The 19,383-nt window shown below is 40.1% G+C and overlaps 1 protein-coding gene and 1 long non-coding RNA gene across 3 annotated transcripts in view; both read left to right on the top strand.

Moving 5' to 3' along the window:
• Positions 1-1,700: 1,700 nt before the first annotated feature.
• On the top strand, positions 1,701-14,586 carry impdh2 (IMP (inosine 5'-monophosphate) dehydrogenase 2). 2 transcript variants are annotated; one of them, XM_029434967.1, is made up of 15 exons: positions 1,701-2,209; positions 3,822-3,870; positions 4,810-4,911; positions 4,994-5,068; positions 6,364-6,570; positions 7,419-7,506; positions 7,653-7,852; positions 8,238-8,328; positions 8,492-8,587; positions 9,673-9,744; positions 12,348-12,491; positions 12,807-12,951; positions 13,310-13,453; positions 13,832-13,915; positions 14,142-14,586. In XM_029434967.1, the coding sequence occupies exons 1-15, from the start codon at positions 2,112-2,114 to the stop codon at positions 14,161-14,163; spliced, it is 1,617 nt and encodes a 538-aa protein (XP_029290827.1). In that variant the 5' UTR covers positions 1,701-2,111; the 3' UTR covers positions 14,164-14,586. The 2 variants fall into 2 exon arrangements, with proteins under 2 accessions (XP_029290827.1, XP_029290828.1); XM_029434968.1 differs by lacking the exon at positions 9,673-9,744 and having other exon boundaries at positions 1,702-2,209.
• A 1,738-nt stretch (positions 14,587-16,324) lies between these two features.
• The window catches only part of LOC115011223 (uncharacterized), a 3,800-nt gene continuing 741 nt past the window's right edge, over positions 16,325-19,383 (top strand). Inside the window, exons 1-3 of the long non-coding RNA XR_003832564.1 lie at positions 16,325-16,660; positions 17,116-17,214; positions 19,155-19,327. This is a non-coding gene — a long non-coding RNA (uncharacterized LOC115011223). The remainder of the gene's footprint in view (positions 16,661-17,115; positions 17,215-19,154; positions 19,328-19,383) is intronic.

Below are 19,383 nucleotides of genomic sequence, written 5' to 3'. Positions count from 1 at the left end.
TTTACATAAAATGTTAAAAGCAGCAGGACAAAAGAAACATATTAGAAAATGACATTTTAATACAATTCAAAAACAGTTATTAAAAAGCCAAGAGAATAGAAAATAAAAACAAGCAAAAATAGAATAAAAGTTACAGTGCAGTGGCAAATAGGAACGTCTTCAGCCTTGATGTGAAAGAACAGTTGCAGTGGACCTTCAGTTCTCTGGGAGTTTGATCCAGATATATTGAGCATAAAAACTTAATGCTGCTTCTCCATGTTTAGTTTTGCCTCTGGGAACAGAAAGCAGGATCCCAGGAGACCTGAGAGGCCTGGATGGTTCATAATTTAGCAGAAGATCAGAAATGTATTTTGGCCCTGGTACTCGATGTGCCACTAATTGATTTCATTGGGACTTCAGATCTTTATTTGCCCCCAGCCTGCATCTGTGTGGGGGCAAATGCTATTCTACATATGTAAAATATAACTTTCTCGACAGTCGCCACGTACTGCAGAAACCCAGGCCACCTCTGACATTATCAGACTGGCAACTATTTTATCACTGGGCGCAGGGTGTCTGCCACAGCCTAATATAGTTACGTGTAATTGCGTACCAAGGCGGTATTAACTGCTCACCTACTCTGCCTGACATCAAGTGTGGGACCCAGTTTCACCTTCACACAGTAACATGGAGTATGGGGGGGACTGCACCCTCAAGTGTTTATTTCAAAGCAGGACAGGGAAGCACTTCCTATTATAAAACCGCTCTTTGAGGTGTTTGGAAGCCACTGTGAAGCATGTGTTCAGATAAAGTGGGACACATTTTCACAGAGTCTGCCCTCTGTGAAATCAACCAACCTGGGTTAGGGTATATAGGGTTACAGTATCCTTTTTGAGAGGTAATATCTTTTTAGCTGCAGAAAAATTCAGATTCAGATTAGTAAAACAAAATACGATCAATTAATGATTTATGGCATAATAACATAGAATAAACTACTCAGCAGTATATAAAGAAATTCAAATTAGCTCCACCTTTACCAGCAACAACAGTATTAATAACTAATCCTAGAATGTAATATACATTATTCTAAAATGAGCAATACTGCATAATGAGTATGTTTAGTTTTGATACTTAAAGTATATTTTGATTACAATACTTGCAAGTAAGTGACATTTTGAATGCAGGACCTTTACTTGTAATAAGTATTTTGACATTTTGTGATATTGCTACTTTCACTGGAGTACTTCTTCGACCACTGGTTCTAAAGCAAAAAAAATGCGAAGCACGCAGGGATCTTGATTCACACTCTTGTTCCACGGAGTTGGCTCTTCTTCAGACAGACTGTAAAATAGCCATTTCTTTACATTTCCAATAACTATTATTGAAACTATTATATAAATATGGGAGCCGATTTTCACGAGTAAAAAAAGTAATTTTAATGACAAACTTTCTTTGAATGATGACTTTGTGTCAAATACTTAGTAACATTCTCGAAATAATGACAGAGTATCTCAAAATAACGAGATATTTATTTTAAGATTTTTCTAGAAATGTTCTCACTATGATGACTTGAAGGATCAGTTTTTCCATCACATGGGCGACAATGGGTTTCCATATAAATAAAGCTATGGATTTGTCCGTTATCACTCACTACTCACTGTAATGTAATGTAATGTAATGTAATGATATTTATTTATTTTTAACGATAAAGAATGAGGGGGCGGGTCAGCCGGATGTGACGTCAGTGTCGGAAACACTGTCAGGAATAATGCACGTGTTTGAGGGAGCTGCAGAAAGAACATGAGCGATCAGCGCTGGCTGGAAGAAAGGCCCAAGAGAGGACACAAAAGCGTTCAAACCGACATTTTATGCTGACTTACCTCCCGTTAAAGGACAGCCAGACGACAGGACTCTTCCTGGGTGCTCAGAGGCGCGCGAAGCTGGACGACAGTTGGCTTGTTAACTGACCGAAAAGGAGAACGACACACCGGGGCGAAGGAAGAAAGTTCTGGGTCCCTGTTCGCGGGCCTGTCTGTTGTTGTCTGTGTAGTCGCTCGTTGCCTTAGCAGCTTGTTAAGTTAATTCCGTATTAGTTCAACTCTGAAGGACTGGTGAGAGTTTATTTGGACGTCATGGCGGACTACCTGATCAGCGGGCAGACCGGTTACATCCCCGATGATGGGCTGTCGGGACAGCAGCTGTTCAACGGAGGAGACGGGCTCACATACAAGTAAAGACACCGTTATCTCTCCCTTTGCTCTGCCCAGGGCTACATGCCGACAACACATGTGTAATGTAGCTTTGTGGGCTACCAGTTAACTAGACCCTGCGTTTGGCCTGGATCTGGTGTTTTCAAAGTCAGCCATGTTTTGGGGACAGCCAGTGACAGTTTAATAATGGATCCTTTATTTTCTGAAATAAACATTTACTACACTCCAGGCCCTAAAGTGAGTGAAGCTCAAACAACACTGGATGCCATTATACTACCAATAGTATATTTCATTATGACTGACAGCTTATCTTTGCGAACATTAAAGCCACAGAAGACATTATACAACTGTTTTCACATGTTGAGTAAGTTAACAAGTTAAGTGGCAAGTAAACTGAACATGTTACATTAGAAGTCACGCGCCCAAAGTATGCTATTTATAACATAACGAAACTGGAGAAATGAAAGTATTGCTGCTTAATGTTATTATTATAAAACAAAGGTTTAATGGTTAACCCACTGTCTAGTTAACCCTGTGTTTATATTAACCTGGTGATCACAGTTGGCAGCACACACATAGCCTACGTATGCATTTTGTCCATCAGTTCATTGTTTTCACTTTTTAAGTTACACATTGCCAACTGAAAAGGAAAGGATCTGGTTTAAAATAAGTGAAAACACTTGTAGTCTAAATTACAGCCTGTTGGAAATTAAAGGGAGACTCATTCCTTCTGTACACACGAGTCCCAAATATAGATCCTGGCTTACACATCCTGTGTTGTTATGCTGCACCGGGCTATTTATTAATGGATCTGCTTGGTAGGCCTATGTACAACTAAGCACAAATAGTAGTGCCACTGACTTTTATCAATATATTTTTATATCTACTTGTTCTGCAAAGTGATATCTTTTAATTGGCACATTTTTTGCAGCCCTAGTCTTCCGTAGTATTGCAGATATATACTTGTATATCTACCAGCCCTTCAACATGATGGCTTTAAATTGACCTGCTTAGCCTAACCAACATCCAAAAAAAGTTTCAGCAGTCTAATTGCTTTTGTAAATCAAAGGTGTTTAAGCAAATACAGTCGTATCAAATATGTAATAATGACCCTTTGACCCCCTGATGTAATGATTGTTTTGAATGTTTAGACATTATTAAAGTATAGTTGAAATGGTTGCCTGAACACGTTTCTTTTTGGTCTCATTGTCACATGGCACATTGCCCCTCATACAGCACATGGATTGACATGCCTTGCGTTTAAGAAGTTCTTTGTGAAAACGTTTCACACTCACACACTTGTACTGTGACATGACACCTTCTGAAGAGTGCAGAGAAAGATGTTTGTGTAATGTCCTGGTCGGAGTAGTTTAAGTCACAAGAGCTACTTGGTTTTCTATTTCTGAACTAGAACATTCATGTGCATGTGTGTTCTGTTTGCTCATCACGTTTTATTTTGTGAAGCCCAGTCAGTCTAACAGTTTAGTGTTACTCTTACGGTTTTAGATCTCAGTTTTGGAATGTGACGTTCCAGATAATGAAGAAAATCTTTCATGTCGGATTGGCTCAGGTGGGCTTTAAATGGAAAGGATGGTCAGGTCTCTAATCTCGTCTTTCTTGTTTCTCCTTCAGCGACTTCCTGATTCTGCCGGGCTACATCGACTTCGCATCAGACCAAGTGGTGAGTCGAGATGAAAGACAAATATTTACCAACACATCAAATCTGATTACCGCTGCCGTGTTGTGGTATTAAACTAATCTGTATGTGGGATGATGTCTGGGATGGGAGTACATGAAGGGAGAGTGAGGATTATTAGTTGCGTGCCTCCCATCCTAAATATTCCCTGAATAAGGCTCACAATGCCTCCACAAGCCAGAGCAGTAAATTGTGGCCTCCCAGTATTTATAGTTGATCCTGGTATTTCTATTTTTAAAGCAAGACTATGTATATTTAGCTGAAGCTGCCTCGGCATTATATGGCTTAGGTGCAGCACCCAATCCATTCAATGTTAAATTCATGTGGAGAGCATTATTTTATTACCTGCTCTCGCTTTGTGTACGCATGAATGGTAATAATAATGTCCCAAAAGAATGTGAAAATGCATATTTTCATTTGAAAACCACAATGTTTTCTTGGGGTTAGACCCCCAGAGTTACGTGCACTAAGTCTTCCACAAATTTAGGGAAAGACCTGGGATAATGGTAAACTTAACTCTAACGTCCCTGTGACGGTGGGACACCCTTAAATTAGAGCCCTGGTAACAGCAACACGACTAAAGTAGAAGTAACGTGAGAGAACTTGAACAGGACCAATAGCAACATCGTGCACAATACCAGGATAAACTGATTTCATGTTTTTATATAATTTACACTGTGCTTTCCTAATGTGACATGTCAAAATGTCATGCATGACAAAAGCCTTTTACATGATTTAAAAAGCTTAATTATACATGTATTCCAAAGTAAACATCTTTAAAAAGATTTCCAACCTTTGTCTAATTTTTCTGCTGTAACAAATGTTACTTGTGAGCATCATGATGGTCATATGATACTCGCAAGTAGTTTCTCGGTGTGTTTAAATGTCCATGTGCCAAATATCCTGCTAATGTCTTTTGTCCAGGACCTGACCTCAGCGCTCACCAAACAAATCACCATGAAAACTCCTTTCGTCTCCTCTCCCATGGACACCGTCTCAGAGGCCAACCTGGCTATCGCTATGGCAGTAAGTACGACACGGATTATTAGATTTATTGTTGACGTTGGCAGACTGTGACAGAAACACACTGATGTATCGTCTCCTCCAGCTAACAGGTGGCATCGGCTTCATCCACCACAACTGCACTCCAGAGTTCCAGGCCAACGAAGTTCGCAAAGTCAAGGTAGTGATGAAGACTGTCTATGGCTTAATTTTCTCTTTACACTCCTTCATCCCTGTTTCCGTTCTTTCATTTTGTGCATTTTTTTCTTCGTTGTTTTAAAATCTTGTCTGTCATCTCTTTGTCTTTCTATTTTTTTTTATTTGCTGCTTTCAGTTTGAAAGATGTAGAAGTGTGTTATTTCCCAGCATGCCTTGCTCCTCTGCTCTATATTGTATGCAGTGAACTGCGAGCATATTCTTTATCCAACCCTCCCTATTGAATCCCTTACAGCAGGGGGGGGAACCTTTTTCCTATCAAGGGCCATTTAATTTTTTACAACATCCTTCGAGGGCCGTACTAATTATTGAACTCATAACCTCTGCAAATGTTTTTTAAGACACAGCCCATTCATTTCACTTTTCTTTTATGCTGTGCAAAAAAGCAACTTTTTTATCCAAGTATCTTTCTGTTTTATCAGAAATCCTTTATTAGTCCCACAACGGGGAAATGTATCTTGTCACAGCAAAAGAACATATGAAGTAAAAAGGCAGTAAACAATAATTAAATAGAATAAAAAATAATATAAGTACCAAGTGGTTGATAGAAACTAAAGTGAGTATTGCACATGGCAGTGATAATTGCACAGCAGTGGTGGAACAGTCTGTTCTTGGTGTGGTGGTCTACCTCTCTATCTTTCCATGTTTGTATGTTACGCTCTGCAGAGAGCTGCTTGTTGGGCCAAACTCCGCCGAAGAGTGTTAACTTTATCCAAACGCACTCGTCCTTTGAGCTCGTGCACTTCGGCATGTCTCGTGCAGTAATGACGCTCAAGATTATTTCTCCTGGAAAGTGCGACATTCCACATCCAGCTTTCTCTGTTTTACACTCTCCACGCTGCGTTCACTGATGTCAATGACAGTCTCGTTTAAAATTGAAGTTTTTTGACATGACGTGACCACGTGATGACACGGTCCGCTCGTGTTGTGTTCAAGGACCCTGACCTTGGCCAGGAAAAACGGTCAGTCGGCCGTTTAAAATATTGCCGTCTGGATTTTATTTGCGTGCGTTTTATGAGTTACCTCGAGGGCCGGATCAAATGGTCTCACCTGTATACGGCCTGGAGGCCGGAGGTTCCCCACCCCTACCTTACATCCATTCTCCTGCTGTCCCCCCCCCCCCCTTTTCTTTCACATGCTGGCTCTTAAATCCTCTTCCCATTTATATTTATTTTTGTTCTACACCATCCTTCTCCTGCCCCGCTTTATTATTCCACACCCCTCCTTTTCCTCACCTCCTCCCTTCCTCCCCCCCTCCAGCGTTATGAGCAGGGCTTCATCACGGACCCCGTGGTGATGAGCCCCAAAGAGCGTGTTCGGGACGTCTTCCAAGCCAAGGCTCGCCACGGCTTCTGTGGAATCCCCATCACAGACAGCGGGAAAATGGGCGGCAGGCTGGTGGGCATCATCTCTTCCAGAGACATCGACTTCCTGAAGGAGGAGGACCACAACCTGCCACTGAGCGAGGTTAGACCTCATACATCAGCCAGTAACTAAGAGTACTGAGGTGTCCGATGCAAACGTTTTTGGAATTGATGAATCAAGTTTTATATGTATTTATATTTTAATGGAAAACAATAGACATATTCAATAGTTTTGAATTTAAGTCAGAGTCTGATCAATTTATTAACAAAGGTTACAGTAACCTTACATTTGCAAACCTTAAGGTAAAAATAATATGGTATCATGCTATAATTTGTTCTCATGGCTTTCTTCTGTTGCATATCTGCTGCTCCATATGGGTAAACGTGTATATATCTCAATAGTTAATATAATTAATATTAATGATATTAGCCAGGCCCACTTCAAATAGTTCAGTTTAGAAGTGCAGCGTCTACTTTATCATGGATAATTATCATATTATTCTCTTAATAGTTCAATAATCAATTAGTTCTAAGTGTGCTTAAGTATGTGACTGAACGAATCTAACCATTTTCATAAACGATCAAACTCCTTCTTCTTAAATGTTAACAAACGTGATTGTTATGCTTTTCTTGGTCATATTATGATAGTAAACTGAATAGCCTTTTAAAAGATGTAGGGTATTTGGTCAAATAAAATGAGCTTTATGAATACATCACCTGTCAGAAATAAGGGGCATTTTTCACTCATTTATTTGTGCCGGAGTAAACGGAGTATCTGTTTTTCTATGGTTGTTAAAAGCAAGTCCAGGGTTTCTTTATATATAGATGATCTGTTTTTCCCTGTTAAAGCGTCACATCTTGTACTTGGAGCGCCCAATAATACTAACTGTTCCTCTGCTGTGAGTTTTGATGCTTCCATTATTTATGCTCTGTGTGTAAACATCTTGACAGGTGATGACGAAGAGAGAGGATCTAGTGGTCGCCCCTGCTGGAGTGACGCTGAAAGAAGCCAATGAAATCCTCCAGAGGAGTAAGAAAGGTGAGGAGTATGTTCCATTTCATTTACAAGCCTCCAATTATTAATCATTAGTTATTATTCCAGTTAGAAATCTCACATAAAACTAATTCAATTGCATCCAGATGTGAATGTCTGCACATGATTAACCACTCTGACTCCTCCTGCAGGTAAGCTGCCTATAGTGAATGAAGAGGGCTCCCTAGTGTCCATCATCGCCCGCACTGACCTGAAGAAGAACAGAGACTTCCCTCTGGCCTCTAAAGACTCTCGCAAACAGCTACTGTGTGGCGCCGCCATCGGCACCCACAACGATGACAAGTACCGACTGGACCTGCTGGTGCAGAGCGGGGTGGATGTGGTTGTACTGGTAAGGAGGACTTTAGTGCAGGTTTTAGACGTTGAGACCAGGGGGAATTAAGACTCTGATTTAGGGGACTGGGCTCAAACTGGCTTTCACTTCTCTACTGGGATCATCTTGGTTTACTTATTGTGGCAGCAGTGTTGTGCACACCCACTGTGGTACTCGACCGCACGACAGACTAGATATCAAAATCTATGAAGCCGACTGCACACTGTTAAATTTGCTCCCACTCAGTGTGTTAAGGAGAGGTTATCTTTCTAATGAAGATCCACGTGTGATGAAGACTTTGGTCTCTCAACTGTGGGGGCAAAAGTATTGATGTGATGTTCTGAGTCTAAAAGTAACGATGCTCTGTAAATGACGATGTCATGTGTTCCTTCTGTCCCCCCAGGACTCGTCTCAGGGCAACTCGATCTACCAGATCAACATGATCAAATATATCAAAGAAAAGCATCCACACCTGCAGGTCATCGGCGGAAATGGTAACCACGCTTTTCTTTACCTAATAACCAGAAAGTGTGTCCATTGATCCCAGCAACCCATCCCAAGAGATCACGTTGCTTATAGTTAGAGATGCAACACATTGAGAGAATGTTGTCACTGTCCAGCTCTAACGGCCTCTCTGTCTGTCCCTCTCTGCCGCAGTGGTGACCGCAGCTCAGACGAAGAACCTGATAGATGCAGGAGTGGACGGGCTGAGAGTCGGGATGGGTAGCGGCTCCATCTGCATCACACAGGAAGGTGAGTGACTCACCGGCCAACTCAACAAACACCACAAGCCTCGCTAACTGCTCCCACCCACAAAGCAGCCATCAGCCATCCTAGAGGCTCTAATGTTGTTGTTGTTGAATCTGTCAAACAAAGGGGGGAAGGATCATTTTAGTGAAATGATGTGTAGTTTGTCTTTTTCATTGACTTTGGTTTGGCACTGTTTGGACGCTATGTCCGTTTTGCTTGATAGCGACATTATAGCGGCTCGATAACTGCACAAAAATGATCGTTTGGTTCGTTTTACTGAGTGGAAGACGACGGACGTGAAAATGCTTAGTATAATTTTGTCTTCTTTCGTTTAGTTTATGAAGTGCTCTGCTCAGCGGTGTGTGTTGACTTTTCTGACCCCGGGAGTCTGTCTCTGGAGTCTCCTGCCTGATTACCTTTGCAAGTCATAAAAGTTATGATTGGTGTGCAGCCTGACATTTCTCTCAACCAAGTCGAGTCGGGTACTATGATCGCCTGATCTGACATTGTGACCATCTGAAAAGATAAACTGTAGTTGGTTAAACTAGGTTGTTGCAACTGAATTCTGATTTTAAATCTAAGTTGTCATTGGGATACATTTAGCTGTGATTTGTCTGGCATAGTTGAGTATACAGTAGATTTTGATTGTCTCTGTGCGTCTTGTTGTCCCTTCATTTTGTCCAAAGATTCCTCTCAAATCATGAGCAGCACTTGTTCTTGTTTTCTTTTACTTATGGTTTTCTTCACTTCTGTCTGTCATCTTCGTCTTGTTTGTTGTCCTACATGCTCTCTCTCTCTCTCTCTCTCTCTCTCTCTCTCTCTCTCTCTCTCTCTCTTCTCTCTCTCTCTCTCTCTCTCTCTCTCTCTCTCTCTCTCTCTCTCTCTCTCTCTCATCTCTCTCTCTCTCTCTCTCTCTCTCTCTCTCTCTCTCTCTCTCTCTCTCTCTCTCTCTCTCTCTCTCTCTCTCTCTCTCTCTCTCTCTCTCTCTCTCTCTCTCTCTCTCTCTCTCTCTCTCTCTCTCTCTCTCTCTTAACTTCTCACCCCTGCTTCCCACCCTGGTGTTTGTATGGTGTGGTATCCATGTCCAGCTTCCCTCAGTGTACCACCAGCAATAAAGCTCCACAGCCCCAAAACCTCAACCACTGTTACGGGATACTCCAGTAAGTTTCCCTGCCCCCTTTGGCCTGCGCTGGGCTCCTATTGGATCCAGTTTCACAGTGTGCCCGCCCACTTCGCAGCCTGCTGCATTGATTGGTTAACAGCTTTGCATCAGTAGAAGAGGTATTTGTCGTAGGTTTTTGTTTGTTTTGAGAGCTGGCCTTGGGTTGTTTTGAGGTTGTAGGGTTGTGCTTGTTCCTGTGTCGTCACTAATCATGTTGTGAATGTTGCTTCCTCCACCCAGTTTACTGATCATGCTCGTTGCGGTCAAATAGTGTTTTTTTGCTTGGGAAGGTTTGTAAGTGAGTGAAATGACCTGGCCGTATCAAAGTGTCAGCCATGATAAGAGCTGGTCAAATTCTTTAAATGCGAAGGAAAGGTGCTACAATGGTTCCTTTCTTATACCTTATAGCATACGGTACACAAAACCATGATGCCATTACAGCTCTCATTCATTTTTAACACCCATTCCTAACATATTGTAACAAGTGGTTCAATAATGAAGCCTGCAGCCACAGGGTGTCTCTGTCTGACAGCTGGTGAATCTGCTTCGGGCGGGACCAGGCAAGTTATAGTTCAGCCGGCCGCTTTGCTTCATTATTAATCATCGTTATCAAGGACGAGATGGCCTTGATAAAAGTATCTTTGTTCAGCCGTTTGTGCCATAATCTAATTTCTGATTACTTTCTAATTATCAATATAGTTTAATCAGAGTCTGCAAGTTCTGCCAACTGTGATTGTTGCACCCAAAGTGACAAACCTTTGAATTGTAGCATGGCTGTCTGAGAGGAACTATCAGCGCCCACCTTTTATTTTTGCTTTGATCACATGTTTTCTGAAGACGTGTACAGAACAGTAAAACTATGATCACTTCTTGTAGCTTGAACATATGGGGCTGTACAGTTTCTAATCACATGTGCTGTATATCAAAACACATTTCTCTAAAGAAAGAAAAAGCAGCAGCACTCTCGCCTCCATAAGTAATGTTGTTACTTATAATTTAGAATCCAAGATTAGACTGAAGTCCCTTCAGCTGCTGTAGTTCAATATTAAAGTTACAAACCTTGAGAACCATTTTTGCAACCCATCAGTGATTGTATTAAATGTGTCTGTTGCTAATTTGACGGACAGGGTTGTAAAATATCCGTCATCTATTATTATGTATGTGTATGTATGTGGTAGAGGGTATATGGTGTGGTAGGTATGTATAGTGTATATATATATCGAGATATATATATGTATGTGGCTGTGTTTATATATATATGGGGTATAGATATATATATCTATATCTAGATATATATCTAGATATAGAGATATATAGAGATGTAAGAGAGAGGGTGGGATATAGAGAGAGGGGTATATAGATATAGGGGGAGATAGAGAGATATAGACACATATAGAGAGAGAGAGAGAGAGAGAGAGAGAGAGAATAGTACACATAGAGAGAGAACAGATAGAGATACAGAGAGATAGACACATAGATAGAGATATAAGATATATAGAGATATACAATAGATAAGAGAAGATAGAGAGGAGAGAGCGGAGAAGATAGATTATTATATATATATTATAGATATATATATAGATATAATATTATATTATATATATATAATATATATATATATATATATATTATACACACTACATATATATGTGATATATGTATATATATATATATATATATATATATATATAATACACACATATATATGTGTCGTATATAGTTATGATGTATGTATATATGTATGGTATATATATATATATATAGATATATATATATATATTATATGTGTATATGTATGTGTATATATATATATATATGTATGTGTATAATATATATATATATGTGTGTGTGTATATATATATATATATATATATATGTGTATAATATATATATATGTATATTAAAAAAAAAAAAAGTTTAGTTTCATGGTTGGGAAGTACCGTGCAGCCCTGAATTTATTGGAAACTCTACTGGTAAAAAGGAATTGGGATGTTTCTCTTTGGAAAGTTGAGTGTTAGTGTCTCTAGATGGTTGGAGAGATTAGTGGTTGAAATTGATTGGCACCCTTCAGTTGAATAGAAGCAGGATATATTGTGAGAGGCGGTTGTGGGATTTTTCTGCTGATGTGACAAGTTTAACTTCCCCATTCGTACTTTTCTTTAACTAACATGACAACAGAAAGAGACACGTTCCCAGCCTGCTCATTCACTTTAAATTTGTATTATCATGCATGATGGAAACTACCTGTCAAAACTCAGAACTCTGAGCTCATTTGGAGAGTTTTTGATGTCAGTTTATGAAAATATCAGCCAGCTGTTGATTCCTGCTTCTGAAGCTCATCTGTGTTTATGTAGAAGCCATGTTCCTGTAAACAGAATGACATGAAAGAATAATTGGCTGGTAACGATGGAAAAAGTCATTTACAAGTTACAAATATGAGCTTTGTGTGGTGAGCTGTGTCAGCATTGTTGGTTGTGTATTCTCTGGTCTGTGTAGTACAGGACCAGCCAGCCGTCATCATGAGACAAGAAACGTTTAGTTAAGATGACGAAGAGCAACAATGTACACATTTTCTCACATTTAATCCTCCTGTCTCTTCAGTGCTGGCGTGCGGCAGACCCCAAGCCACAGCTGTCTACAAGGTGTCGGAGTACGCCAGGCGTTTTGGTGTGCCGGTCATCGCTGATGGCGGCATCCAGACTGTTGGGCACATTGCCAAAGCCCTGGCACTGGGAGCATCCACAGGTATGGATAGATGGGGGGTCAAGTGGAAAGGTTTATAATTGAAATAATACTTATTTCAGATTTCACTACGACATCTAAAGTAAATTAGGATTTTTTTGATACGGTCATCTGCCATGTTTTTTTTAAATCCTTGTTACAGAGAGGATAATTTGAAAAGTAGATTTTCAGATTTGGATTATGTTGTTTACTGCCCTCCGTGTGAAACTGGATTAACGCCGGAGGGGAAAAGCAAAAACAGCAGCTTTTTCCCCTCTTTCACACCATTTAAGCTTCTCTTCTTACCTAACTTCCACTTATCAACCTCTCTCTGTCCAGTGATGATGGGCTCTCTGCTGGCTGCCACCAGTGAAGCTCCTGGGGAATATTTCTTCTCTGACGGCATCAGGCTGAAGAAATACCGTGGCATGGGCTCCCTGGATGCCATGGACAAAAACCTGGGCTCCCAGACCAGATACTTCAGGTACAGAAACACCAAAACTGGACTAACGGACTGTCTTTCAGGTTGATCAGAGTTTAAAGTTGGGCAACAGCATCCTAGTAGTGACACTAACTGCCGATTTACAAAACAAAAGTGCCCTGTTCCCTTTGTCACAGTAAAGCCTCGTCTCGCCACAAGGCCATTAAAAACTGTTCTTTGTCAGTTTTTCCCAGATCTCAACACTTGTTCCTCATTCAGTTTTCAGTGGATTCCAGAACATAACACATGGCCGACATTTTACGCAATAATACTTAAATTGCCTCATAAGGGTGCACTCTTTCTATGCCACTAACGTCATCGTACTATTCACTTATTTTTTCCCCTCCTCTCCCTCTCTCAGTGAGTGCGATAAGATTAAAGTTGCTCAGGGTGTTTCTGGAGCGGTGCAGGACAAAGGCTCCATCCACCAGTTTGTTCCCTACCTGCTGGCTGGCACTCAGCACTCCTGTCAGGACATCGGAGCCAAGAGCCTCACACAGCTCAGGTAAACCAGGCAGACTTTGATTGGTCATGTAGTTTGTCATGTCTCATGGCCAAGTCGCGCCGTGATTTTATGAATCTACAATTGATCTAATAAATGTCTGACACAGTGACCATCAGAACAAAATATTGTCTATTCTGAAGCCAGCATAAAGCGGTTAACAGGGATGTTTCTTTTAACACCAACTGCTAAAACAGTATATTGTGACTTAGTGTGAGGTGCGTACTGTATTGAATTCGTCGTATGGATCTGGCACACAGCTTTAGCCTTGGTACTCGCCCAGCACTGTCGCAACATATGCTTTCCCTTGTGCGGCTGTTGTGTTGCATTTCTTCCCCTTGATGTCTGGTGTGTGTAACAGCATTTCCTTCTTCCTGGCAGAGCCATGATGTACTCTGGAGATCTGAAGTTTGAAAAGAGAACAACTTCAGCTCAGGTGGAGGGTGGAGTCCACGGCCTTCACAGGTACACACACTCAATCTAACACCAATCACTGAACTAAGTAACTTGTTTTGTTCAGTTACACATTTCATCTTAAAAAGTTTTACTTTCATGTTTCACGCAACCACACACACTTTCAGTAAAACTTCCTCTTTAGCACCTCCAGACTGTCCTAACAAGAAACCTCAAGGAGCATCATGGAGAGCTGTGTGATCGTTCCCCTGCTGACAGACTCTTCTTTCTCCCACAGTTATGAGAAGCGTCTGTTTTGAGAAGAAGCCAGCCGCTCAGCCTGCAGATGAAGAATCCTTTTAACAGACTCATTATGCAAACACACTACATGCAGACCCTCTTGCATTCATTCTCTACACACACACACACACACACACACACACACACACACACCTTCTCATACAAATTGCTCTTTTAAGATAAGCCTTCACTCTTCCAAGGATCCATCAAGTCTTCCTGCCAGTGTCATCTATGCATTGTCTTTGTTTAGTGTGTGTGTGTGTGTGTGTGTGTGTGTGCGCGTGTGCGTGCGTGTGAAGAGGGGGAACTAAGCATTTATCAATCAGTGCACGTGTGATTGAGTCCTCCAATGCCTTTCATGTTGTGATTAAAATAAATGTCTAGTGTGTCCATTTTAAGGCAAAAAAGTTGTCCGATAATAAAGCTTCTGTGTTTTTCCACAAGCTGCTATTGTCTGTTTTTTCTCACAATTTGGTAAAAAGATATTTTTTAAACAAGAGCTACTGTTTCAGATAAAAATTATACAGAGTTGATAATACAATGCATACACCATTTCTCAACTTATTACATAAAATATAATTTTTTTTAAAGGAAGACAAAGTAAACGTAACACTTGCACATGGAAAATCTAAAAGGTGGAATTGGGTGAAACCTACAAATACTATTCGGATGTGCTTTCCTGTTTAAAATTGTAAAAAAAAACAAGTACTCATATCCTTTAGTAAAAGTAGAAATATAGTCTGACATTAATATAGTATAACATTTATTTGTCATGATAAAGTGTATGTAGTGTATAGTCTGCCAATAAAAATATAAAAGGAAATTCATAATATGTCTTGAATGTAATTAAAGTCATGGTATATAGTATGTCAATAAAGTATAAAGAAAGTCATTGTAAACTATTTAAAAGTCATAGTATGTCATGAAAGTTGTAGTATAGAATGCAATAAAGTAATACATTCAGAATAGTATGCAATAAAGATGTAAAAAATAATAAAGGTCATAACATAGTGTACCATTACAATGGCATAAAAAGTCAAATAAATGTAGAGGAGTAAAAAGTACTATATTACCCTTTTAAATGTAGTAAAGTGGAAGTATAAAGGAGCATCACATGGAAATAACCGAGTACTGTACTTGGGTAAGTGTATGCCAACTATAGGGAAACAATATTGAGGAATTTGATGAATGACTGCAAAAACTGACCGATTTAAACCCAAATAAATGCTTCCTTAAATATTGCAAATTTATGCTTAACTGGAGACAAATTGTACATTTTTAGTTGACCTGCTGTACACAGAGTCTCTAGGACAGGGGTGGGCAATTAATTTTTACAAGGGGCCACATGAGAAACCCGAGCTGTGTTGGAGGGCCGAATCAACAATAAATTGAACTTAATTCTGTTCAATATTCATTTTGTCCCATTGTAAAAAGCAGTACATTAAATATTTTGATTAGCTGCTACTGGTAATCAAAAGAATAAGGATATTCTCTTCCAATAAATATATGAAATTGTGGAGTGGGTCAAATAGGAAAATACTCCTAGAGAAGTAATAAACAGTACCTCAGCTTTGGTCACTTGGTCTGCCTCTGAAACAGTTCTTGTCACACATGAAGTCATTGACAGTGTATGTTTTGTGCCTCGTGCTTGTGCTTGGACGATTGTTCATGCTGGTGAACATCGCTTATTCCGCCGTGTGCGATGCTAACATCTGAATGGCACACTTTACAAAAAACACGAGTTTGCCCGACTATGCTTTTTATTAAATAAGTGAAGGTCTCCTCCCATTTCTCTTGTTACTTGCATAACGTTTGAACTTGGTTGGAAGATACAACTGCGTCTCCATCTATCTTGTTCACTGTGACTCTCATCATATGCTTTCGTCTTCTTCTGTGTTATTGTTCCTGTTTTCTTCTTCTGTGTTATTGTTCCTGTTTTCTTCTTCTGTGTTATTGTTCCTGTTTTCTTCTTCTGTGTTATTGTTCCTGTTTTCTTATTCTGTGTGTTTACTGGCAGATAACGTGTTTCAACTAAAGTTAAACATAATACTGCCACCTGCTGTACCGGAGGCCACTTTACCACTGTACACTTTTTTAAATTAGGCCTATTTTTATTTTTGAACTGTTAAAAATATGGGATAATTACTGGAAAATATTTACGGGAGGACAGCGGGATAGAAGTAAAAATACAGGATAATCCCGGGAAAAACGTGAGGGTTGACAGGTATGGTGGTCATCCTGTATGGATCCAAGCATTAAACTGCACAGCAAAAACTGGAGAGTTGACATTTCAGGGTTAAACATTTCCGAGTTGATTTCAACTCACGAAGTGTTACTTTAACATTTTCTGATTGAAATGGTGTTTATTGTTGGAGTTATTTCACAGTGTTAATCATGTCAGAGTTAGACCAACTCTGCAGAGACGTGATTAAGCTCCGCCCCTGTATTTCACTGCTTCGGTTGGAGACGAGTCCGCGATAAATCAGCTCAATTTTCTCTCCTCATGCGGTTGACAGGGTAAGTACAATTAGATTAAACTAACTGAAACAATTATAAATTGTTGCTATGAACTGCATTATTTACTGTTAAACATCTACAGGGAATGTATGCCTTGCAAAACCTTGTTTAACCGTCTGTGGTAGCTACCATAGCTAGCTAGCTAGCTAACATTTGGTGGTGGTTAACCAACCTTTCCTTACTAAAACCATCTCTTGAACAACAGTTAACATGAAAATTCATAGCTGCAATAAAATACTCTTGGTCCTAAATTGTGTTTTTATTTTACATTTTTTTACATTTAGGCTTAACATCAGCGAGACTCCAAAAAACTTCTCAACGTGCATACAGTGGCTCACTTGTTGAACTTGTCTAGTTGTCCGTAAGACTGGGCCTTCACTGTATTAAGTTATTTTGTGTTTTACTGTTCTATTTACATTTCAATTTATTTTGTCAAACTTTCTTGCATGTTTCAGTAAAAATGTTGGTCCAGGTGAAGTACAGACAACAGCACAAGTATGTGAAATTGGATGCAGTTGAAGGACAGTTTGACTTTCTACAATTCAATGAAAAAGGTGTGTAATTCTACTTCAGCTTGGCTTACTGTGTGTGTGTGTGTGTGTGTGTGTGTGTGTGTGTGTGTGTGTGTGTGTGTGTGTCTCTCTCAGTCAGTGTCTCAATCTGTGTGTGTGTGTGTCTCAGTCAGTGTCTCAATCTGTGTGTGTATGTATGTGTACCTTTTTTGTTATGGTGTACAGCAGGGCTATTCAACTTCATTAGCAAGTGGGCCGAATAGGAAAATCACTGGGGGTTTGTGGGCCACACAATACTTTTTCAATGAATCACTACAAATAACTCTTACTTACAGTAGTGTTAATAGTTACTAATACATGAAATGAACTAGTCACGTGCATCCCCTTTTTTCTCGTTATTTGTATCACCTTAATTCACTACAGAAAGCAACCAGTCCATTCAGAACAGTAGGAAAGCTATGGCTACAAGGCTTCACACAAAAGTGCAAAATGTTGCATCTTGAAAACCAAGGACACATTAGTTGTTTTCCCAACAGGTCCATGGCCACTAATGTAGAAAGAAAAGATGAACATAATAAAACGGTATTCACCACATTACCAGTAAGTAGCCCTGTTTATAATATCCTCAACACTTCAAGCATACATAAGGTGCTTTGAAAACAAGTCCATATCCATAAAATGAAATACTAAATGCAAATAGAACATAGTAAAACGGTAGCATCAGACTCACAATAACATACATATCTTATATATTTTTACAATTTAACAGTAAGTAGGCTTGTTTGAATCTGTTAAACATAGATCTGTCTTTGCATTTACACTAAGAATGCATTACATTAAGTCAGGTGATGTACTCCTACAGAACTACAAACATATCACACTTCTGTCATTTTGAGTCAGTGAGAGAAATTACACTTTTGGGGGTTTTTTATATTCAGAACTCAGTTTTCACATTGAACAGAAGCTCTTTTATTAAATGATATGCATCTTGTTTATGTGCACGTTTCCGTGTTTACTGCGTTACTTTGCACGTTCACATTCTCTCCTCTGCTTCGCGAAGGGCCCCGCCCTGACAGGTCACACACACAACCACGCGACACGTGCGCACACACACCTACAGTCAGTCAGTCAGACACAGCAGAGGAGAGGAGAGAACTAAAACAAACAGCAGGGCTGCCATCGTGGCTCCCTCTTGTTCCGTGCAAAAGCGACCAAAAGCCACTTGACTCCTTTAAATGATGCTAACGGTTCCGGTACTTTCCTTCTCCGTTCCTCTGAGCCCACGGGAAGTCTGGCAGAAAACGAGCCGTGACTTGACTTGTAGTGCCGATTCCCGGTGTATTCTTTCATCACAGAAATACATTCGTTGCACGATAAACACACCAGAGTTTTACTTGTTGCGGCTGGCAAAGTAAATAAATATGTGTCCGTCCATTCGCTCTGTAAGTGACGATTTTCAGAATCAACTTTAGGTTTCTTTGGCTTGGAGAGAGACATCTTGAAGCGTGTTGTTAGCGTGCTGAGCTAAAGTAAGGCAGTGACTCTCTGGCCCGCCAACCTAGTGTGCAGCGTGAGCTTGACTGAGCCGATGGCACGTGCGGACAGAGTGCGTTTTTTTCCAGACGCCGCTGCAGCTCGGAGTGGGATGGAAACACCTGCGTTTTTGCCGCATTTGGTGTGAATCAGTCTTTAGTTTTATTTATGCTATAGCCTATATGCCAGCCGATTAGCGGGCCAGAACAAAGTTCAGAAGGGCAGCTAATTTAATTAGTGATTGTAATTGATACAGTGTCTGCTAAACAGGTCATAACAAAGCTTGTTTCTCAGTAGTCTCTTAACACTTTCTCTAGAAAAGCTGTTTATCATTATGTTTTGCGTTATCATCATGTTTTCTTTATTAGTTGAATGAAGCTGTGCTGAGGCAAGTCTGGTGGCTTGACTCATTTCCTGTAGTAGTAACGGTAATATCTTCTTTCATAAAGGTGGATCAAGACTTCACCCTCCTATTTGATCATGAAACATCCTCCAGGCTCCTTCAGAAATGTGTTCTTCAGTCCAAATGTCATAAAAGAGGCTAAGTGGCTTACTTCAACACCCAGAGTTGCGTCGCTTGTTGCAGAGAGTCCCACAGGAAGTGATCTTGATGAGACAACAAGTGAGTTGTATTTGTTTAGCTTGTTTAAAGCACTTACTATATTTCCAAAAAGATTT

This window comes from Cottoperca gobio, chromosome 7 (assembly GCF_900634415.1).
Source record: "Cottoperca gobio chromosome 7, fCotGob3.1, whole genome shotgun sequence".
NCBI lineage: Eukaryota > Metazoa > Chordata > Actinopteri > Perciformes > Bovichtidae > Cottoperca > Cottoperca gobio.
Note: the sequence above shows the minus strand (reverse complement) of the source record. Positions and strands in the feature narration are given on the sequence as shown.

Coding starts and splice junctions, on each gene's coding strand:
- impdh2 (XM_029434967.1), top strand. CDS start 2,112: ATGGCGGACTACCTGATCAGCGGGCAGACCGGTTACATCCCCGATGAT. Junction 12,492..12,806: donor GGCACTGGGAGCATCCACAG/GTATGGATAGAT, acceptor CTCTCTGTCCAG/TGATGATGGGCTCTCTGCTG. Junction 12,952..13,309: donor TCCCAGACCAGATACTTCAG/GTACAGAAACAC, acceptor TCCCTCTCTCAG/TGAGTGCGATAAGATTAAAG.